We start from the raw sequence: 19,642 nt of genomic DNA, 5'->3' as shown, positions 1-19,642 counted from the left end.
AATAATATTGCCATGAAGTTTTTTTGGGAAAAAAAAGCATATTTGACCTTTATTTTTCTTTTTTCCCCTAGCAATTTTATTCCACAGCCAATCGGAAAATGTAAACGTGTATTCCAGGCATTGTTGCCCTATGCTGTTGAAGAGTTGTGCAATGTAGCAGAATCTCTAATTATTCCAGTCAGGATGGGAATTGCACGTCCTACTGCACCATTTACTCTTGCTAGCACTAGTATAGATGCTATGCAGGGAAGTGAAGAACTGTTTTCTGTGGAGCCTTTGCCACCCAGACCATCGTCTGACCAGTCTAGCAGGTAAAATTTGTTAATGCTCACTATTCATTTTTCTCATTGTCTTTTAAAGGTGATTTTATTTTGGAGTTTTTGGTAGCTTTACGTTAAGTGACATCCAGAGCTCCAAATCTACCTTTTTGGTCGTTTTATTTATTTATTTTTTTTTAAAGTTCTAGTCAATCTCAGTCATCTTACATCATAAGGAATCCTCAGCAAAGACGAATCAGCCAGTCCCAACCAGTTCGTGGCAGGGATGAAGAACAAGATGATATTGTTTCAGCAGATGTGGAAGAGGTCAGTTTTCTTTTTTTGTATTTGGTTTTTCTTGTCAATATGGCACATCTTTAACACCTTTAACATCTGAACCAGAAATCCATGCATCAAGACCTCAAGATACTGAGTAGTAACTCATGAAATCCTACTATGCTGTAAGCATTTTTTGGTAGACATTTGTAATGGTTGTTTTCTATTCTATTTCTACTATAACTCCCTGTTAAAAAAGTTTTAAGGTCTTTCAGCACACGGCTGCTCTTATGTAGGTTCTATTGGAGAGCAAAAGGGTCTATTAGCAGGATGATACCTCTTCAGTATTTAGAAACTAACACTAGGTTTTGTAGTCAGTTCTCCCCTTTCAGCATTAAAATCTATGTTCAAGGCTATTTTATTTGTAGATCTGATTTTTTTTTTCTCCACAACACTGTAGACTGTACAGCCATGCACAACTACTGTGGCTGTAAGTTCATTTTTTGTTCACATCAATTCAGTTTTGAGGTCATCTTTCTAATATGTGATTTTTGTTCCTTAGTTTCTAAATTAAATTTTGCACTGTGTTTCTGAAAACACATAGATTATCTCTGATATGGAAGATATTTTAGCATAAAATTACAATGCCCTTTCCAGGTTGAAGTGGTTGAGGGGGTGGCTGGTGAAGAAGACCATCATGATGAACAGGAAGAACGTGGTGAAGAAAATGCTGAAGCAGAAGGACAGCATGATGAGCATGATGAGGATGGTATGTATAATGTACATCCTACACACTACTGGTTGAATGAGAAAACTTCATCAAAAAGTAAAGGCATCTTTGAATTCACCAGTTATAAAATTTGGGAGACTTGCATGAGTAAAGAGACTCCAAGGGTTTCAGACTACATATCTTAGAGAAGGAGGTAAAATTATAGATAACTTGCAGTAGGCAAGTACAAGAACATTTTTATTTTTCTCTTTCTGCATGAGGAAAAAATATTAAGGTCCCAAAGGATTAAACAAACCAAAGGCATCAAATGTTACCATGTTCTTGGTTAACAATATGTATTTTACTTTTTGTATTTGCTACTGTAAAATGTTGACATAGAGTACTTGAAGAACTAAAAAAATAGTCTAGCCTCTTGTATGGCTGATGATACAATCATAGTTGTGGTAGATGTGTTCTCAAAGGGATCTGAATCATGTGAGCTAGTTCTCAAACTAATCACAGAATATTAAGTTACGGTTCAATATTTTGTAGATAAAATTATTGAATTCTGTATGAAAATGTTTGACATTAATACCACTTGTATTACTTACTTTGGAATTAGACGACCCAAAGCTATGATTAAAAAAAATTATCTTCGCTTTCTGACTGTGCTTTGTGTTTCCAGTCAACCCATTTATGGTACAGTAGATCTGTTTAATTATTTGCTGAGTATTCAAACATTTCATTCTCAAAACTTAAACTGGAATAGAACCTTTTTATTTAGTCAGATCTTTTTAAAGTTTTCAGATATTCCTTAGATACCAGTTTGAAACAGCATATGGTTAATTGTCCTAATACATGTGTATGAAGAGTTTTGTAGTCTTTTGGCTTGAGTGACTAATTCTGAATCCTTAAAGTCTTTATTTTCAGTGTGTGTTGAATGCACATGTGCAGTGCACAGTGAGAGGGCTGGGGGTCGCTAATTTCTGGAAAATAAGAAAACATGCTCCAAGTGTTGGTGCCTCTCTGCACTGCTTTTATGACCCCCCCTGCGTGTCTGTTAACTTCTGCTAGAGTGAGAGGCTCTGGGTTTTGTATAATGTGTGTTACCTGAGTCACTACAGTAATTCTATTTTTCTCTCTTTCTAAATATGGGATGTTTTGTATATTGTTTTTATAGGCAGTGATATGGAGTTGGATTTGTTAGCTGCTGCTGAAACAGAAAGTGACAGTGAGAGTAACCACAGTAACCAGGACAATGCCAGTGGGCGCAGAAGTGTTGTCACTGCAGCTACTGCTGGGTCAGAAGCAGGTACACCACATCTTTTTGTGTTTAATCTAGCTGTTTAAATGTAGATATTAGGATTAAGTACCGTCCTCCTTCCCCACGTTTCCTCTTTTTCCTTTGTTCTAATAGTAAGGTACTATGCAGACTTTTTGGACAAGATATGCGTTAAGATGTGATCTATCTTTCTTGCTCTTAAGGAGCTTCTGCATGTGTTTAGAAGATCACCTTGTACTCTTATGAAATGAAATCAAATGTTCTCACTTTTTAGCATAGAAGTTTAAAGCAATGGTTTATGGTTTAAAACAATACACAGAACCTGAGCAAACATTGTACAGCTTTTTGAGAGCAACTGCTTTATTGTCCAGTTTGAAAGCATAGTTTTTAGAATTCACTGCCCTGGGGTTAGAGTCAGCAAAGAATTTTAAAATCAAATTACTTCTTTATTTATATTTTGAAATGTAAGGAGTCTGCTTATTCATGAAACCTGGAGACAATTAGCAGTATGTTAGGGGGATAACTTATTTAACATTTTCAATAGTGGTACTTGAATCCTTTTAGTATATGTAGTTTTTTCTCATGGAAAAAGTTTACAATGCTGACACATATATGTGCACAGATGTGCAGTTGTCAGTTATTGTTTATTGCTTATTTTCTCAACAGGAGCAAGCAGTGTGCCAGCATTTTTTTCTGAAGATGACTCTCAGTCAAATGATTCCAGTGACTCTGATAGCAGCAGCAGTCAGAGTGACGACATAGAGCAGGAGACCTTCATGCTTGATGAGCCTCTGGAACGAACCACAAATAGCTCACATGCCAATGGTGCTGCCCAGGCTCCCCGTTCCATGCAATGGGCTGTACGGAATACCCAAAACCAGAGGACCACTAGCACAGCTCCTTCTAGTACATCAACCCCAGCAGGCAAGTCTGAGTAAATTGCATGCATGAGTGTCAGTTAGCTCTGGCTTTGTTCCTTCCTCTGTTTTTGTTTATTCTCTCAAGGATGAAATCTTATCTCTTTGTCTTAGTGCTGACCTATCTTGACTGTTCCAGTTCCAGTTTCGAATTTTAAAAAAAGGAAAGGATCTGCTACAGTTCTTAAGAAGATCTGTGTATACTTACTGTAGCTAGTAATTTTTTGCTAGTTACAGTTGTGATGTCAGTAATATTTACAAGTTTATTTCTGGAAATCTTCATTATATCAGTCAATACACAAAACATATAGCAGAGATTAAATGAATTTATTAATATCGTATCATCTTTTATGTTTAGCAAGTTCAGCAGGCTTGATTTATATTGATCCATCAAACCTCCGTCGAAGTGGTACCATCAGTACAAGTGCTGCAGCAGCAGCTGCAGCACTTGAAGCCAGCAATGCAAGCAGCTATTTGACATCTGCAAGCAGTTTGGCAAGAGCATACAGTATTGTGATACGGCAGATATCTGACCTGATGGGTCTGATTCCCAAGTACAATCATTTAGTATACTCCCAGATCCCAGCTGCAGTGAAGCTGACTTACCAAGATGCAGTTAACTTGCAGGTAAGAGCATGCCAGTTTTTGTAGAGGAACATAATTTCAATACATCCTTTCTGTGTCATGTGCATATTTTTTGGTACAGTGCTCTTGACTGTCGTTTTTTGAAAGTATATGTAAAATGCATCTCTAGAGAAAATACTTGAAGGGGAAGGCTGGTGTCTGATGTGTAGAGGCGTAAGTTTCAAAGACATGACAACCCAGGAGGAACTCCAGTGTGTTCAGGAAATATGTATCAACTTGTATGTGAGCTCTGTGTATAGAGTGAAATAATCTGTGCTGAATTTAGTACAAAAATCAATTGTCAGAATAACATAGCTGCTTTGGGGGGGGCCAAGTAATCAAATGATGCTGTTTTCTGTTAATAGTGCTGCGTGCTGGGATTTGAAAACCTGATGACAGTATATTTCCTTGTAATTGAGTCACATGGTATTTTTATGGCTCTGTTTTCACAGTATGTTGGGAGGAAAAGGCTTCTGATTTGAGAGAGGAAGGTTAGAAAGATATTCTGGTATCAAACACTGGGGTAAATACACAGGGAAAGAGATAAGGGAGTGTAATTTTACTATGGAGAAAGCTAAAATAATTTTCTGTTCAGGAGATTCTTAACAGTAAAAGTGAAGAGGAGATCTGTCCAGCTGAGGCACCAAGATATTTGTTATTAGCATGTGAAAGTTTGACAGTAGGGGTTTTGTTTGGATACAGAAATGGGGTTGAGACAGCATTTTGTTAGTTTAGCGGACACAAGAACATTTAAGAGTGTGGGAGTTGTTTTTGAAGACCAGTTTGTAGAGGAATGAAGAAAGCAGTCTGATTTGGATCAAAAAACCTAACAGGTCAATGGAGTTAGCAAAAATGACAAGAAATGCAGGTTTGCAGAGCCTGTGTTGGGTACACGTGAAGAGAAGACTAGATCAGAAGGAGAAGTTGTATGCAGACATAGTTCTCTGTGCAGGTATTAACTTTGTCATCTTCACTGAGTAAGTTGCAAGGCATGAAGAACGGTGAAAGATCTGGCTGGTGACTGCCATAGCAGCATGAGGGGTGTTGAAGCTACTAGGAATTCAGGAACTGAGCTAAAACCCCCAGGATGTGTGCACCTGGGAGATACTGAGTGGTTGTAAGGTGAGGAGTAGAAGAGATTCCCAAAAGAGAGAGAGGGGATGGTGAGAATGCTTTACAGGTATCAAAATATTAAGTGAAGAGAGCTGCATACCACCACAGTAAATCAGCAGTCTCAGAAGAGCTTTCAAAACCTGATCATTGGTCATTCTCGAACATGGTTTTCAACCTCTTTGTAGGGAATCAGGTCTAGATTGCTTATGTTTAGATTGCATTATCATCTTCTAGTTCTATTGTTTGCAAAGCTAATTAAATCTCATTTTCTATAGAATTATGTAGAAGAAAAGCTTATTCCTACTTGGAATTGGATGGTTAGTATCATGGACTCTACTGAAGCTCAGCTGCGTTATGGTTCTGCGTTATCATCTGCTGGTGATCCTGGGCATCCAAATCATCCTCTCCATGCTTCTCAGAACTCAGCTAGAAGGGAAAGGATGACAGCCCGTGAGGAAGCCAGCTTAAGAACACTTGAGGGAAGAAGGTATAAAAATAGTTTGATTATTGCATGTAATATGAATTACCAGTTTTACAGTCAAATCTTATTCACTGACATTTTATGAATTTGATTTTGTAGTGCAGCAGTGTAGTTACTGTTTTGATTGAAGTAGGCTTCCTGTGTCATTGCTACTGTTTGGTTTATTGGGATGCACTAGACTCCTCTCAATGTTGTTTACAATACAGTGCATCTGAACTGCTTGTTGTGTGATTGTAACTCTCAGACTGTTTTTGTGTGTGGTTTACTGAGGTTTTACATCCATATTTCAAATATAGAGACTAATACGTAAAGGTTTCATTCTCCTGTGATGCCTGATCTCTCTGTATTCAATCCTTTTCTTTCACTAGACGTGCTACTTTACTCAGTGCCCGTCAGGGAATGATGTCAGCACGTGGCGATTTCCTGAACTACGCACTGTCCTTGATGCGTTCTCACAATGATGAGCATTCAGATGTCCTTCCTGTTCTAGATGTCTGTTCACTAAAGCATGTAGCATATGTTTTTCAAGCCCTTATTTATTGGATTAAAGCAATGAATCAACAGACAACATTGGATACTCCTCAACTGGAAAGAAAAAGGTATTGAGGCTGACTCCTAGAAAGAAAAACTTGTGCAAAAGTGGTGTTTGCCCTTTTGTTTCAGTCATTTGCGTTGTTACTCAGCAACTCATATAAATATATACATCAATCTACATATCTTTGTGTGTGTGTAATAACATGCATATTATAGAAAGAGTATGCATGTGTGTAATGTGCCTGTGTTTGATAAGCCTGTTGCAGTACCCTGTTCAGATCTTTTTCTGCTCATCGCTTTAAAAGGTTTTCTTACTGTTGAAACTTGAGTTGGATTTTTAACTCCATGGCAGTGCCTCTAAAAGACATACTCAGGAAATTTTCTCAGCTGAAAAATGCAATCTGCTCCTGACATTTGACATAATAACAACTTATTTAGCTGTCTGTCAGACATGTTAAAGATGACATTGGAGAAAATGTCAGTGTCTGGTATAATGAGCCTTAGTGATTTTGTTTTCCATTTGGTTGTGTGTATTTGAGACTTACCTGGTATTTAAAGCACAGTAGGGAAATCAATGACTGAAAATGTCCTTGAGTTGAAAAACTCTGCACTTCAACTACAGCATTTCATGAGGTGCATTTATTAATTTTTAAGATATTTTAAGATTTCTTTTTATAATTTCTTTTAAATTTCAAATGGCAGTTAAGGATCATAGAAATGTCCACATCTGTTCTCATCTCTTACTGCGCCTGAACAGTCCTAGTCAACAGTTAAATAAATGCAGCTCTTTGCCCCTTCCTGTTCCTAATTTTCAATACTGCAGGTCAAACTTAACTTTTAATTTTCTCTACAGATTTAGTAACTAAAATACAAGGTGTATTTTAGACATATATTGGACTGCTACTTTAGTTTCAGTGTTATCTTGGTAATGTAAGGTTGGTTATGATCTCAAAATGTATACCAGAGGGTGCTGTGGTCAACAGGATTTTCCTCACAAGTAAGAATGATATAATACAATAACCAAGTTTTTGTACTATCCAACTTGATTTGTTAGAGCCACAGCTTTAAGCCTTTTCCAGGCAATATGATGCTTCTGGAAGCCGCTTTTCCCCAAAAAACTGACATATTGAAATCTGTCAAATAACTGATCATCAAAGAACTGTGAAATTCACATGAAATACTTCTAAAACTGTGAAGGCCTAGACCTTTTTAATAAAAAATAAATGGTTCAGTCAGTCAGTTGCTTCTGTTACATGACATTTTAGTAGTCTGGGTCAAATGAAATTTTGTTGGTCTTCATCAAGTTTCAGAACTCATTTCACAATGCATAAGCTGCCAGAAATGAATACTAATTAAAGTTCTTGATCCTTTATAATAATACAAGGAAGTCAATTTTTTTAATGTGCAGATTGCAGATTTACCTGCTAAAATGTGATCAATGACATTATTATTAAATTTTGGAATAGTATTCACTTGCATATTTCTTCTGCTAATGCAGGGTTCCTAGGATTTTTATATTGATATAGTCTTTGAAAACAAGCATATCCATCACTGCCTGAAGCTGTAACCTTTAAGATCAAACTTGGTAGGTGGCCAAGTGGCTCTAAGGGTAACTGTGCTAGTGACATAGTGAGTGAATATATAATGAGAAGTTCTCTACAGTACTTCGATTTTAGAATGAGTTTGTTCTTGTTATTTATAATTCTTTAAGTACACTTCCTGATTATGTTACAGATGTAAATGTTTTGGCTAATAATTTCTTCAAGGCGATGGACTCTTTTTTTATTTTCTTTTTTTTTTTTTTTTTCCAAGAACTCGAGAACTTTTGGAACTGGGTCTTGACAATGAAGATTCAGAACACGAAAATGATGATGACACCAATCAAAGTTAGTATACAGAAACACAAATAATAGCATACCAAAATGCCAGACTGTCTTAGTGTTTTTTCCCCTTTACCTAGCTGAGACTTTGAATAAATTTTGCTACTTGTGTATGTTACATTAAAGTTGGATTTTTTCAAAAGTTATTTTTCTTACCTTTGTTACTTCCCCGAATTTCTTCTGCCATTGCCTGTTTTATTGCCCCTCAGTTCAGGGCCCTCTTTTTTTGTCTCCTTTCTCTCTAAACTGCAGCATTTGTGTCCTTACTCATCATTCTACACAATGACAAAATTTAAAATTTGAATTTAAACTGATTTCTTTTAATCTGGTGAAACTGCTACTGAAAATGGTAGAATGTGTACCCTAAACGAAGTATATGCAGTGTAAGGGTGCCTGTTCAGTAATGCTAGGTATAGTAAAAAGAATAAAAGTGATGACTAAACAACTTAATAAAGGTACAGCATTTGTGGAAGCATCCTGTAGAAGTAAATTTGCAGAGATACTCCTCCAGTCAGATAGCTAAGAGGGAAGGATATTAATTTTCGGCATTTTAAATCCTTTGCTTTTATAATTGTGAAAACTGATTTGAAATCTTCTCTGATATTTAGGTGCTACGCTCAATGACAAAGATGAGGACTCCCTCCCAGCAGAGACTGGCCAAAACCATCCATTTTTCAGACGATCAGACTCTATGACCTTCCTTGGCTGCATTCCACCCAATCCTTTTGAGGTTCCTCTGGCAGAGGCCATCCCCCTGGCAGACCAGCCCCACCTATTACAGGTGACATCAGAGAGGGTGTTCTGGAAGAAAGCTGCAGTTTGCTTTTTCATTCCTAACTGAAGTATATTATTTACCCAGAATGCTTTTGTTACTTTTCAGCCAAATGCTCGCAAAGAAGATCTGTTTGGCCGACCCAGTCAAGGTCTATATTCATCTTCTGCCAATAGTGGGAAATGCTTAATGGAAGTTACAGTGGATAGAAACTGTCTTGAGGTAAATGTAAAGCTTTTTTTATTTTAAACAATATGGTAGTTTAAACTAGTACCCTCATTCCTTAAAAAGACACTTGAATGTTTTCAGAGAGAATTCCAAGTAGCTTTCACAATGATAATTTCAAAGCCCAGTGCATGTGAAAACTTGGATTTTTTTTTATGTAAAGTATGCTTATTTTTTTAAACATAGGAACTTTTATGATCATTGATTTCTAGCAAATGTCAGGTAATTTTTTAAATGCTGTGGTACAATCCCGAGTTAATTTTGAAACACCAATTATATAATTATTTGTGATAAAAAGATTTAAATCTCCCTGTAGCCCAGTAGATTTGAGTTGCCTACAGACTGAGCATTAAATGGCAAGCAAATTAAATGCAGACATAAAGTGGGGAAAATGTTTTGGGTTTTTTTTATTTTTTAAAATTTTTGAAATTACGGAGATTACTTTGTTTTAACAGGTCAATTACTGTGCTCAGTTTAGTGTGGTTTAAAATACACATGTATGTATAGATGTGCTAAAAAAACTGTCTAGAATGCTTTGAAAGTGCAATTAAATTTTACTTCTCCTTGTTTAGGTCCTTCCAACTAAAATGTCTTATGCAGCCAACTTAAAAAATGTTATGAGCATGCAAAATCGGCAAAAGAAGGAAGGGGAGGAACAAAATGTGCCTACAGAAGAATCCGAGAGTTCAAAACCAGGGCCTTCAGCTCATGATCTTGCAGCACAACTGAAAAGCAGCTTGTTGGCAGAGATAGGACTGACAGAAAGTGAAGGGCCACCTCTCACATCTTTCAGGTAGTTGAGTTAAAAATTAATCTATGAAATATATTTCTGAACTGATAAACAGATATTTGGGACTCTGAAAAAGTATTTTTAAATTAAAAAGGGTAGCTTAATTTAGTTTGAATTTGTAGTTTGTAAATGATGATAGTTTCTGAAGTGAAGAGTAGAACAGTCTTCGAAGAGATTTGTGGAAACTGTAGACAAAATCCTTTACTCCCTGACTTCCTGCTGCAGACCTACTATGATGTCCTGGGTAGCTAAGTTTAACATTTGTAATTGACAGTCATCTGTATCTGATGGTGCTGACCAAACTTTATGCACTTAGGGATTGAACTGCACTCGTGTTAAATTACAGCTTTTTAAAATAAATTAAAGTCTTGATTGAAGGAAGACCAATAACAGTGAATTCCATATAGGAGCAAGGTTACATGCTTTTAGAGTAATTTCTCTTTGGATGCAAAACATGTGTTTCAGCTGAAACTAAGCAGTTTCATATGCTTCTGTCCACAAACTTAGTGTACTGTGTTGTTTATCAGGAAAAAAAACTTAGTTGAAGTCAGAGGGTAAGAAAAAGGTGAAATACACAAAATGAGTCTGAAATTTGACTTGATTTCACGTCTATCATTTCTCCCTCCTCCTGTCAGGCCGCAGTGCAGCTTCATGGGCATGGTTATATCTCATGACATGTTGCTGGGACGTTGGCGCCTTTCTTTAGAGTTGTTCGGTAGAGTATTCATGGAAGATGTTGGAGCAGAGCCTGGATCGGTATGTACTTCTCTGTGTAAGGACAGTTCCTCTTGCAGCTAAGTTATGATACTCTCTCATTATTCTGATTTTGGGTTTTGTGTTTTGTTTTGTTTGTTTTTTTTATTTTAAGATCTTGACTGAATTAGGTGGTTTTGAAGTAAAGGAGTCGAAATTCCGCAGGGAGATGGAAAAACTTAGAAACCAACAATCAAGGGATTTAACGTTGGAGGTAAAAAATGTTAGTTTATCTTCTGAATTTGTTTTCATTCAGAGTTGAATTATTGCAGTAACTTGATAGGAAAAGTTGTATTTCAGAGTCTGCAAAGAGGTGTCTTAAACCTAACTTTGGGAGCTGTGTTCCAATTATTCTGTATTTTTTCACAGTCTGACTGGTATTTTCTGAGTCTATGCAGAAGTGTTCAGAAATTTGTCATGAAGCTGTAATGCTCTCTCTATGATGATTGGTAAAGAAAAGAAAATATTTTTTTATTTCTTACTAGGTTGATCGAGACAGAGACCTTCTAATTCAGCAGACCATGAGGCAGCTCAACAATCATTTTGGTCGCAGGTGTGCCACCACTCCGATGGCTGTACACAGGGTGAAAGTTACTTTTAAGGATGAGCCCGGAGAAGGCAGCGGTGTGGCACGAAGCTTTTATACTGCTATTGCACAGGCCTTTCTGTCAAACGAGAAACTGCCAAATCTAGATTGTATTCAGAATGCCAACAAGGGTACCCATACAAGTAAGTGATGCACAACAGTTAATCTACAGAAAACATTCATACGAGCCTTGGGTGCTTTTTTACACTGAAATACTTGGCATTGTGTCAGAGATGTCTCTGAGGCAAGGAAATTGCTTTTTTTCCCTGCTTTCAGAAACAGGAAGCTCTTGTTTTTCTCAAAACAAGAGTCTGCTTTAGATGCTCTCAGCTTTTTTTGAGCATCTTTTTCTCCAGTTGGTAATAATTGTCAAGATTTTAGCTATTAAGAGCTTACACATTTTAATATGGCTGCTCCATCTGACTTTTCACAAGTATATTTTTATGTTTTTGAAAGTATATATAAACTCTCAAAGTATTTTGTCATTTTTAAGTTGGTAAAAACATTTCAGGTTCCTTTATTAAGTTTGGCTGAGCCCCAATCACTGCTTCAAGTGAAGTGGTTTTGTCTCATTGATGTCTGTCAAGCTCTTCCAAAACTGAAACTTTCCTTACACTGAAACTTAGGTAGGGGAGAGAAATATAAAGATGTTTAAGTTTATGAGGTTTTTTGCCCTTCAGGTCTGATGCAGAGATTGCGAAATAGGGGAGAGAGAGATCGGGAAAGGGAGCGAGAGAGAGAAATGCGGAGAAGTAGTGGCTTGCGAACTGGTTCTCGGAGAGATAGGGATAGGTAAGTGATAAATTTTAATTTGTTGAAGATACTTTGTCGAATAGAATAATTGCCTTGGATATCTTCAGGAAAAATACTTCACTTCCTCCAGTTAAGGGAGCCTTTTTCATTTTCAGGAGCAATTTGCTGGATAATTTCTTGAAATTCAGTATATACTTCTAGTTCATTAAAGAATAATTATGCTTACTTTAGCATTGATAGATGATGTCTTAACCATAGGCCATCAATTTTACTGCCAAAACAATAACAAAACTGTGAGGTGGTTTAGAAACAATGTTGCCATTGGTGGCATGTCTGACTACTGTATCCAAAATACTAGTAATATTAAAATCTCCGGTTCATTTTGGTTCTGTGTTTCTGATTCATTCTCTCCAAGCAGCTGTGAGCAACACTACTATTCCAGCATTAGAGCTAACACTAATCTGAATCTGCGTGCAAATGATATTGTTCCAGAGGATTTTTGCATATTTCCTCTGAAATACAAACTGCTCTGATTTTCTTAAGGGACTTCAGAAGACAACTGTCCATTGACACACGGCCTTTTAGACCAGCATCTGAAGGAAATCCTAGTGATGACCCTGACCCTCTTCCAGCACACAGACAAGCCCTTGGAGAACGGCTCTACCCTCGAGTGCAAGCAATGCAACCAGTAAGACTTCTCTAATACACTTAATGATTGTTCTTGTCATCTTTTAATGTAAAAATTGATTTCCTTATCCATGAATGTTTAACATAACTGAAAATATTTGAACACATAGGACTGATTTTATATTCTTTGTCATTTTCTTAAGGTTTTGGTTTTGTAATTTGTTGTTTAGCTTAGAAGGTATCTTGTAATGCATTCTGTATTTAATAGAATTATATTTAATGCAATCTGTATTTAAAATACCCAAACTTTTGTAAAGTGGTATTTGAAAATGAGAGAATTGGAGGAGAACAGTAAAACCTATCATTCCTTTATCCCTAGGCGTTTGCAAGTAAAATCACAGGAATGTTGTTGGAATTGTCTCCTGCTCAGCTGCTTCTGTTACTAGCTAGTGAAGATTCCCTTAGAGCAAGAGTTGATGAAGCAATGGAACTCATTATTGCGCATGGCAGGTAAAGTATTAAGAATTTAGATAAGAAGTGAGAACTGATTTTGTGGCCAAAGAACTAGTACTGTTCTACATCTAACTCTGATAAATGCAACTTATTCCTTGATATTCTACATATTTTTCTTTGGACGAGTAACTTATTGGCTTTAGTTTAATCTATTGTGACTGATTTCAAAATATGACAATTCCTTATCAAGAGCAGCCCTGCTGAAAAAGGACTTGGGGGTGCTGGTGGGTGGGAGGCTGGACATGACCCAGCAATGTGCGCTCACAGCCCAGAAAGCCAGTTGTATCCTGGGCTGCATCAAAAGCAGTGTGGCCAGCAGGGCGAGGGAGGAAATTCTGCCCCTTCTCTTGGTGAGACCCCACCTGGAGTGCTGCATCTCCATCTCTGGGGTCCTCAGCATGGGAAGGACATTGACCTGTTGGACTGAGTCCAGAGGAGGGCCACCAAGTTGATCAGAGGGACAGAGCACCTCTCCTACAAGGAAAGGCTGAGAGAATTGGATTGTACAGCCTGGAAAAGAGAAGGCTTAGAGGTGATCTAATTGCAGCCTTCCAGTACCTGAAGGGACCCTACAAGGGCATGCAGTGACAGGACAAGGGGGAATGGCTTCAAAATGAAAGAGAGTAGGTTTAGATTAGATATTAGGAAAAAATTCTTTGCTGTGAGGGTGGTGAGGCACTGGAACAGGTTGCCCAGAGAAGTTGTGGATGCTCAGTACCTGGAAACATTCAAGGCCAGGCTGGATGGAGCTCTGAGAAGCCTGGTCTAGTGGAAAGTGTCCCTGCCCACAGCAGGGGTGTTGGAAATAGATGATCTTTAAGGTCCCTTCCAACCCAGACCATTCTGTGATTCTATGATTCTGTGAAATTAAATCTACCTTTTTATTTCCTTTTCAAGGGAGAATGGTGCTGACAGCATATTGGATCTTGGATTGCTAGACTCTTCAGATAAAGTGCAGGTAACAACAAGTGAAATTTACACACAATTCAGTTGTATGAGTTAATTTTAAAAATGCAAGCAACTGGAACCTTTCTTTATCATGCAAGACAAAGTTCTGTTTAATCATCTTGTGGAGTTATCTTTTTTATTTTCTTTTGAAAAGATTAAACAGTAATTAGTCAAAAGTATAAAATTACCATTGAGAAATATGGACATTTTTAACGAATGGAACTTGAATCTTTGGGGCTAGTAGCAAATAGCTTGTTGATGTGTGTCAGTAACTAGAGGTAAGCTTGCTAATTGCTATTCTGACTTTCAAACCAGGAAAATAGAAAGCGACATGGATCCAGCCGCAGTGTAGTAGATATGGAATTAGATGATACAGATGATGGGGATGATAATGCACCACTTTTCTACCAGCCTGGAAAACGAGGGTTTTATACACCGAGACCTGGTAAAAACACAGATGCAAGGCTGAATTGTTTCCGAAACATTGGCAGGTATGCTCCTATTAACTCTCTAGTCTGAAAAAATTTAAAAGACAAACATACACAAGAGCAGGGAGAGTACCAATGGTCCAAGTGCAAACACTTTCTTTTTATGCTCTGTATTTCTCAGCCTGAGCTAAATAGTGGGGAATTTGCATACATCAACTTGAGGTTTCTTTTCCTGTTAAATTTTAATTTTTCATGTATTTATTTTTAATTATGTATGTCCATGATTTTCTTTTGTGGACTGATATGGCTGGAAAGCTAGCTGCAGCTTAATTCTTAAAGTATATATGGGCATTTTAATGTGAGTTTTCTGAAAGATCTTTAGTGTCATTTCTGCTGTATCAAAACAAATCCCAAACATTTATTTTCAGAATCCTAGGATTGTGCTTGTTGCAGAATGAACTATGTCCCATCACGTTAAATAGACACGTAATCAAATTTCTACTTAGCAGAAAGGTAAGTTGAACATATAAATTTTAATTTCCTGTAGTTACTTAAAATCTCATCTTTAAAAATTGGGGTTTTTTCCTTAACTACTTATGTATGAACTATCAAAGTTGATACTGGAACTGTATTGATATCTTTAATTTGAGGAGTACTATTTTTTTCATTTCCTAGATTTTGAACAGAGTAGATGTACTAGAATTCAGGTATTTGACTAAGATGTAATGGCTTGTAATAGGTTAGCCTTTGACTCTCTCCAGGAACTGCTTGTTGTCTCCCTTTTTCTATTCCTATTCTATTCCCTATTTTTGAGAGAATCAGGAGAGACACTGTTAGACAGACATTAGTAGACAACAGTATCTTAGCTTATAGAAAAGTATTTTTCTGGATATTTGAGAGAACTCATTCATTTGTAATTAAAATTTTGCCTCAGGTGTAGGTATAATTTAATTCAGAGCAATAATTACCTAAATTTTTGACAAAAATGTTTCCCCGCCCCATTAAACTCTAATACTGTGCTGCACATCTCATGTATTAGTCAATGGCATTGTAAATTCTGTCTGATGTAACAAACTTAAACCAAGATTTATTACTGCAGGTCTTTCCTTAAAAACAATTTTGATCACATAATCAGTTATACAACACAGGTATAATCTTTAATGGAAAAGGGTTAATGGCAGAAATGATCTCTGAATATCCCCTTGTATCTTCCAAGAGTGATTCCCTTCTAAATCTTTTCTTCAGGTTTTTCGTGTGGAATATATATTCCTTCCAGTATTCTAAAATAAATTCTAAAGTGGGCTGAAAATAGGAGTTTGACTGCATTTATTTCTGTGTGTTTGTATGCTTTGTTGCATGGGCTATGCACTGCTGTATGCTAGTGCATAAACCAGGCACAGATCACATAATTTTGAATCTACTCTTAAACAACTGATATGTTTCAAACATCTGTCTTTTTTCTACAGGTGAACTGGCACGACTTTGCTTTTTTTGATCCGGTTATGTATGAAAGCCTTCGGCAACTTATCCTTGCTTCCCAGAGTGCAGATGCTGATGCAGTGTTTGCAGCAATGGACTTGGCCTTTGCAATAGACCTGTGTAAGGAGGAGGGTGGAGGGCAGGTAAGCACAGCTAAATCTGTGTCTCCGTAGTTTCAGAATTCAGCAGTTTATGCAGGTTGTAGTGTAGACATGATCCATGCTCTTCTCAGATGGCAGTCATAACACTTTACTTTTTCTAGATTCAAATACAGTGTTCTCCACAGACATTGAAGCATGGAGTTTTTTTCTTGAAGGTGATGTAAAGCCTACCATAAAACCTGGCTAGCACAGTCAATCCTAAGGAATCTTTAAAACTAACCTGTACTAGTAATTTGCTTGTTTTTAGAGGTATATTAATCAATAAATCACTGTGTAGTGTACTGTGGTGGTTATAATAATCTTTCCACCCCCCCCCCCCCCTTAAATGGTCCTTGCTTCTTTTCCATAGGTTGAACTTATTTCCAATGGTGTAAATATACCAGTCACTCCTCAGAATGTATATGAGTATGTCCGGGAATATGCAGAACACCGAATGTTGGTAGTAGCAGAACAGCCTCTACATGTAAGTCTTTGGTGGAATGTTTTTAAAAAGAAGAAAAAAACCCTTTAAGATTTCAGTTAGTTAATTATTTCCATTAGGTATTGCTAATCAGGTTTTTTTGAAGTCTTTTCAACTTGATTAAAAGTATTTAATTTCCTATTTTTTTCTTAATCGTATAGCTATTTATGGAGTACTGTGAAGGCCAAGTACTTTGAGCAATTTCTTTTTCTTAAAGAGTGAAAGATAATTTCTTTTATGATAGATCTCATTGGTTAAGTATATATGTTCATTTTTTGAGCTCAAATGGCATGTATGCTCTTGGAACTTTGGCTTTGTGTTTGGCAGCTACTTTGTTCTAATAATGTATCACATTTGATTTGCTTATACTTATAAACAAAGACAGAAAATAAAATTCAAAATATTTACATAAATCGCCTTGAACTTTTGATTTGCATCTTTGTTTTAAAAGGAAAAATCAGTTATGATACAGACAACTTTGTTCTTATATTGCTAGCCTGGCAGGAAACCTAAAAATTGGCTAGGAAACCATATTAAAATAATTTTCTTTTTGAAACCCCTCTAAAATAAAACTTAAGGAGTAATATATCTTTGTAGACAGTTAATGAAGGTCTAGTCTGTCGTATGATGCTACATGTAAACTTGGTCACTTGTACTGATTGGGGTTTCCTGCTGCACATCTGAGATAAGTGAGCAGACTGCCTCTGTGCAGTGAACACATTACCTCTGTACAGTTGAGGTCCAAAATTTTCACAGACAGAACATGTTCCTGGAATTAAGCTACTTGATTTCCATGTCTGTCTATATTAATAGTTTGACTCTTTTTTTTATTTTAAGAGTTGGAAACCATTACACCTGTATTCAACTTGGAATTTACTAAAGCAAATTTACTCATAATATTCCATTTTGAAAATGGAATTTCCAATCTTTTCAGGATATTACTTATTAATATAGAATATAAGTGTGTGTGTAACATTTTTAAAGCAGAGTTGGCATGTAGGTCTGAAGAAGAAAGGACATTCAAGATGCATTTTTGTTTTGAATTCTTATGAGATTCAGCACAGCTCAGCAAAATACCTGAACTTTTTAGCATTAGAGAGTGCATGTGCTTCTGCTCCTGGTGAAATATTAGCTCAAACCATTACTGCTTTCTTTTGCTGTAGTACATAGGGTTTAGCAGATTGGTGCAGTTCTTTGTTTCAGAAAATTTGCATCTCAGATGATAAAGCTTTGAAAGAAAAGAACAGCTCAGAGAATGAGTTTTGAGTTAATGGCAGATTTCACATGAAACTTTTCAGTAATGCATTTGAAGTCAGTCCTAAAGTTATATGTTTACAACATGCATCTTGTGGTTTTCACTTAAGGCAATGAGGAAGGGTCTCCTGGATGTACTTCCAAAGAATTCATTAGAAGATTTGACAGCAGAAGATTTCAGACTTTTGGTAAATGGCTGTGGTGAAGTAAATGTGCAAATGCTAATCAGCTTTACCTCTTTCAACGATGAGTCAGGTATGAAATAACTTACTGATAAATAGAGTTGTACGGATAACTTAACACCGTTTGTTCTGTGTGGAGTAGTTACCGGCATTAAACTACTTCTTCAAATTTGACATTAGTTAGTAAGTCAATGAAACTTGTAATAAAATTATTACTTTTTTTTTTTTTTTACAGTCCTTTGAAAATATTTACTGTCAATTAGGAGAGGGTGGGGAAAGCACATTTTCCAGCTTTGCTGTCACATGATGTTAAATAGAAGGATTGTATTATTGGTAGTATATCTTTCTTGTGAAAATTATGACCTAACTTCAGGACTATTAATGGGATGGATGCAAGTCTAATATTTCTTACATACTTTTTAAACTGCATTTAGCTGTAGTTAGGCTTTTTGGGAGGGAGAGGTGGGAGCTGTACTGAGGTATGTCAGAGTTAGCCTGGCATTCAAAGGTATGTGTATTAGCTTTGAAATTATTAGTGTCTCCAATATAAGGACTTTATGAATGTGCTTGTAGCTGAGATCAAACTTGCAGCACATGTAAAATGTATCTCTTAATGTTATTGTCCAGTGTACCAGCTGAATTGTGTATCTTTTTTATTTCACATAGGAGAAAATGCTGAGAAGCTTTTGCAATTCAAGCGTTGGTTTTGGTCCATAGTTGAGAAGATGAGTATGACAGAAAGACAAGATCTAGTAAGTTGCTCATTCCCAATGGAAACATGCAGGAAAATTGGAGTAACTGTGGCATCATTACTGTTTTTAACTGTAATTAGAGATTTTTTACAAGAAGAGTTAATATAGCAGAGCAGAGTAGTAGGGTTGGGTTAGACTGTCAGTCCTGGAAATGAGGTGTGAATCCTAAACCTTCTTGCAACTGGAAGTAAGCGTGGTGTGTCCTTATCCATAATTATTGGTCTCTTATGGAAGCACAGTTTTAGTCTGCACAGTTGTTCTTAAGCTGACTAACTGTGGTTACTCAACTGTGTTGTGGGCTAGTAGGGTTTTGAGGTTGAGTTCTCTTTATGGGTCATCTACTCATCTGACTTCTGTGTCTCCGAAGGGCAATATGTGTGTCCTCCCTGGAAGATGTCAGTAATGACACTATGTCCTTCTCAAAGGCCTCTGGGAAAAGGCTGATGAGAAGCATGAAAGAACAAGATACTGTTCAGGGAGCTTAATTTTTTAAAACTTGCCTGTAAATTGTATTAATTGTACGCTTCCTAAAACTGTTTGATTTTAACTTTCTGCTACTTAAAGTACTATCTCTCCCTTACAGTCTACTAAATAGGAACAAGGACTGCTCTGAAAACTGGAAACTCTAAAGCATATATTTTAAGGAGTATCTGGTTACTCTTTGGTGGTGACTCAGCTCTGCAAGTCACTATTTCACACTTGAGACAATAAACCAAATACTCCCTGTTGCCGCCTTTTGTCTGTACCGGTACTACATTCTGTAGTCACTAATTGGTTTGCAAGAGATTTCTGATACATTTTATATGGATGGCAGTCACCCCCTTCCCAGATGATTTGGGGAGATTTCATTTACTGAGGATTTGTTGATACAGGATAACGTTGAGTG

General features: G+C 36.8%; 1 protein-coding gene across 12 annotated transcripts in view; it reads left to right on the top strand.

The window, feature by feature from the left end:
- UBR5 (ubiquitin protein ligase E3 component n-recognin 5) overlaps positions 1–19,642 on the top strand; it is an 86,015-nt gene that overhangs the window by 64,967 nt on the left and 1,406 nt on the right. For 9 of the 12 annotated variants that reach the window (XM_039387031.1, XM_039387033.1, XM_039387032.1 and 6 more), the window contains 25 exons: positions 72–311; positions 461–584; positions 1,191–1,302; positions 2,423–2,554; positions 3,191–3,448; positions 3,800–4,068; positions 5,454–5,665; positions 6,028–6,258; positions 8,006–8,079; positions 8,682–8,854; positions 8,954–9,067; positions 9,643–9,863; positions 10,496–10,616; positions 10,729–10,836; positions 11,099–11,342; positions 11,880–11,991; positions 12,496–12,640; positions 12,959–13,089; positions 13,990–14,050; positions 14,356–14,531; positions 14,897–14,981; positions 15,935–16,090; positions 16,458–16,571; positions 17,933–18,077; positions 18,671–18,756. In XM_039387031.1, the coding sequence (XP_039242965.1) occupies positions 72–311; positions 461–584; positions 1,191–1,302; positions 2,423–2,554; positions 3,191–3,448; positions 3,800–4,068; positions 5,454–5,665; positions 6,028–6,258; positions 8,006–8,079; positions 8,682–8,854; positions 8,954–9,067; positions 9,643–9,863; positions 10,496–10,616; positions 10,729–10,836; positions 11,099–11,342; positions 11,880–11,991; positions 12,496–12,640; positions 12,959–13,089; positions 13,990–14,050; positions 14,356–14,531; positions 14,897–14,981; positions 15,935–16,090; positions 16,458–16,571; positions 17,933–18,077; positions 18,671–18,756 (3,844 nt within the window). The remainder of the gene's footprint in view (positions 1–71; positions 312–460; positions 585–1,190; positions 1,303–2,422; positions 2,555–3,190; positions 3,449–3,799; positions 4,069–5,453; positions 5,666–6,027; positions 6,259–8,005; positions 8,080–8,681; positions 8,855–8,953; positions 9,068–9,642; positions 9,864–10,495; positions 10,617–10,728; positions 10,837–11,098; positions 11,343–11,879; positions 11,992–12,495; positions 12,641–12,958; positions 13,090–13,989; positions 14,051–14,355; positions 14,532–14,896; positions 14,982–15,934; positions 16,091–16,457; positions 16,572–17,932; positions 18,078–18,670; positions 18,757–19,642) is intronic. The other 3 variants (XM_027717577.2, XM_027717575.2, XM_027717571.2) reach the window with 1 other exon arrangement.

Source organism: Pipra filicauda, unplaced genomic scaffold, assembly GCF_003945595.2.
Source record: "Pipra filicauda isolate LSUMZ 115617 unplaced genomic scaffold, ASM394559v2 scaffold523_size368350_pilon, whole genome shotgun sequence".
In the NCBI taxonomy this organism is placed as follows: domain Eukaryota; kingdom Metazoa; phylum Chordata; class Aves; order Passeriformes; family Pipridae; genus Pipra; species Pipra filicauda.
Note: the sequence above shows the minus strand (reverse complement) of the source record. Positions and strands in the feature narration are given on the sequence as shown.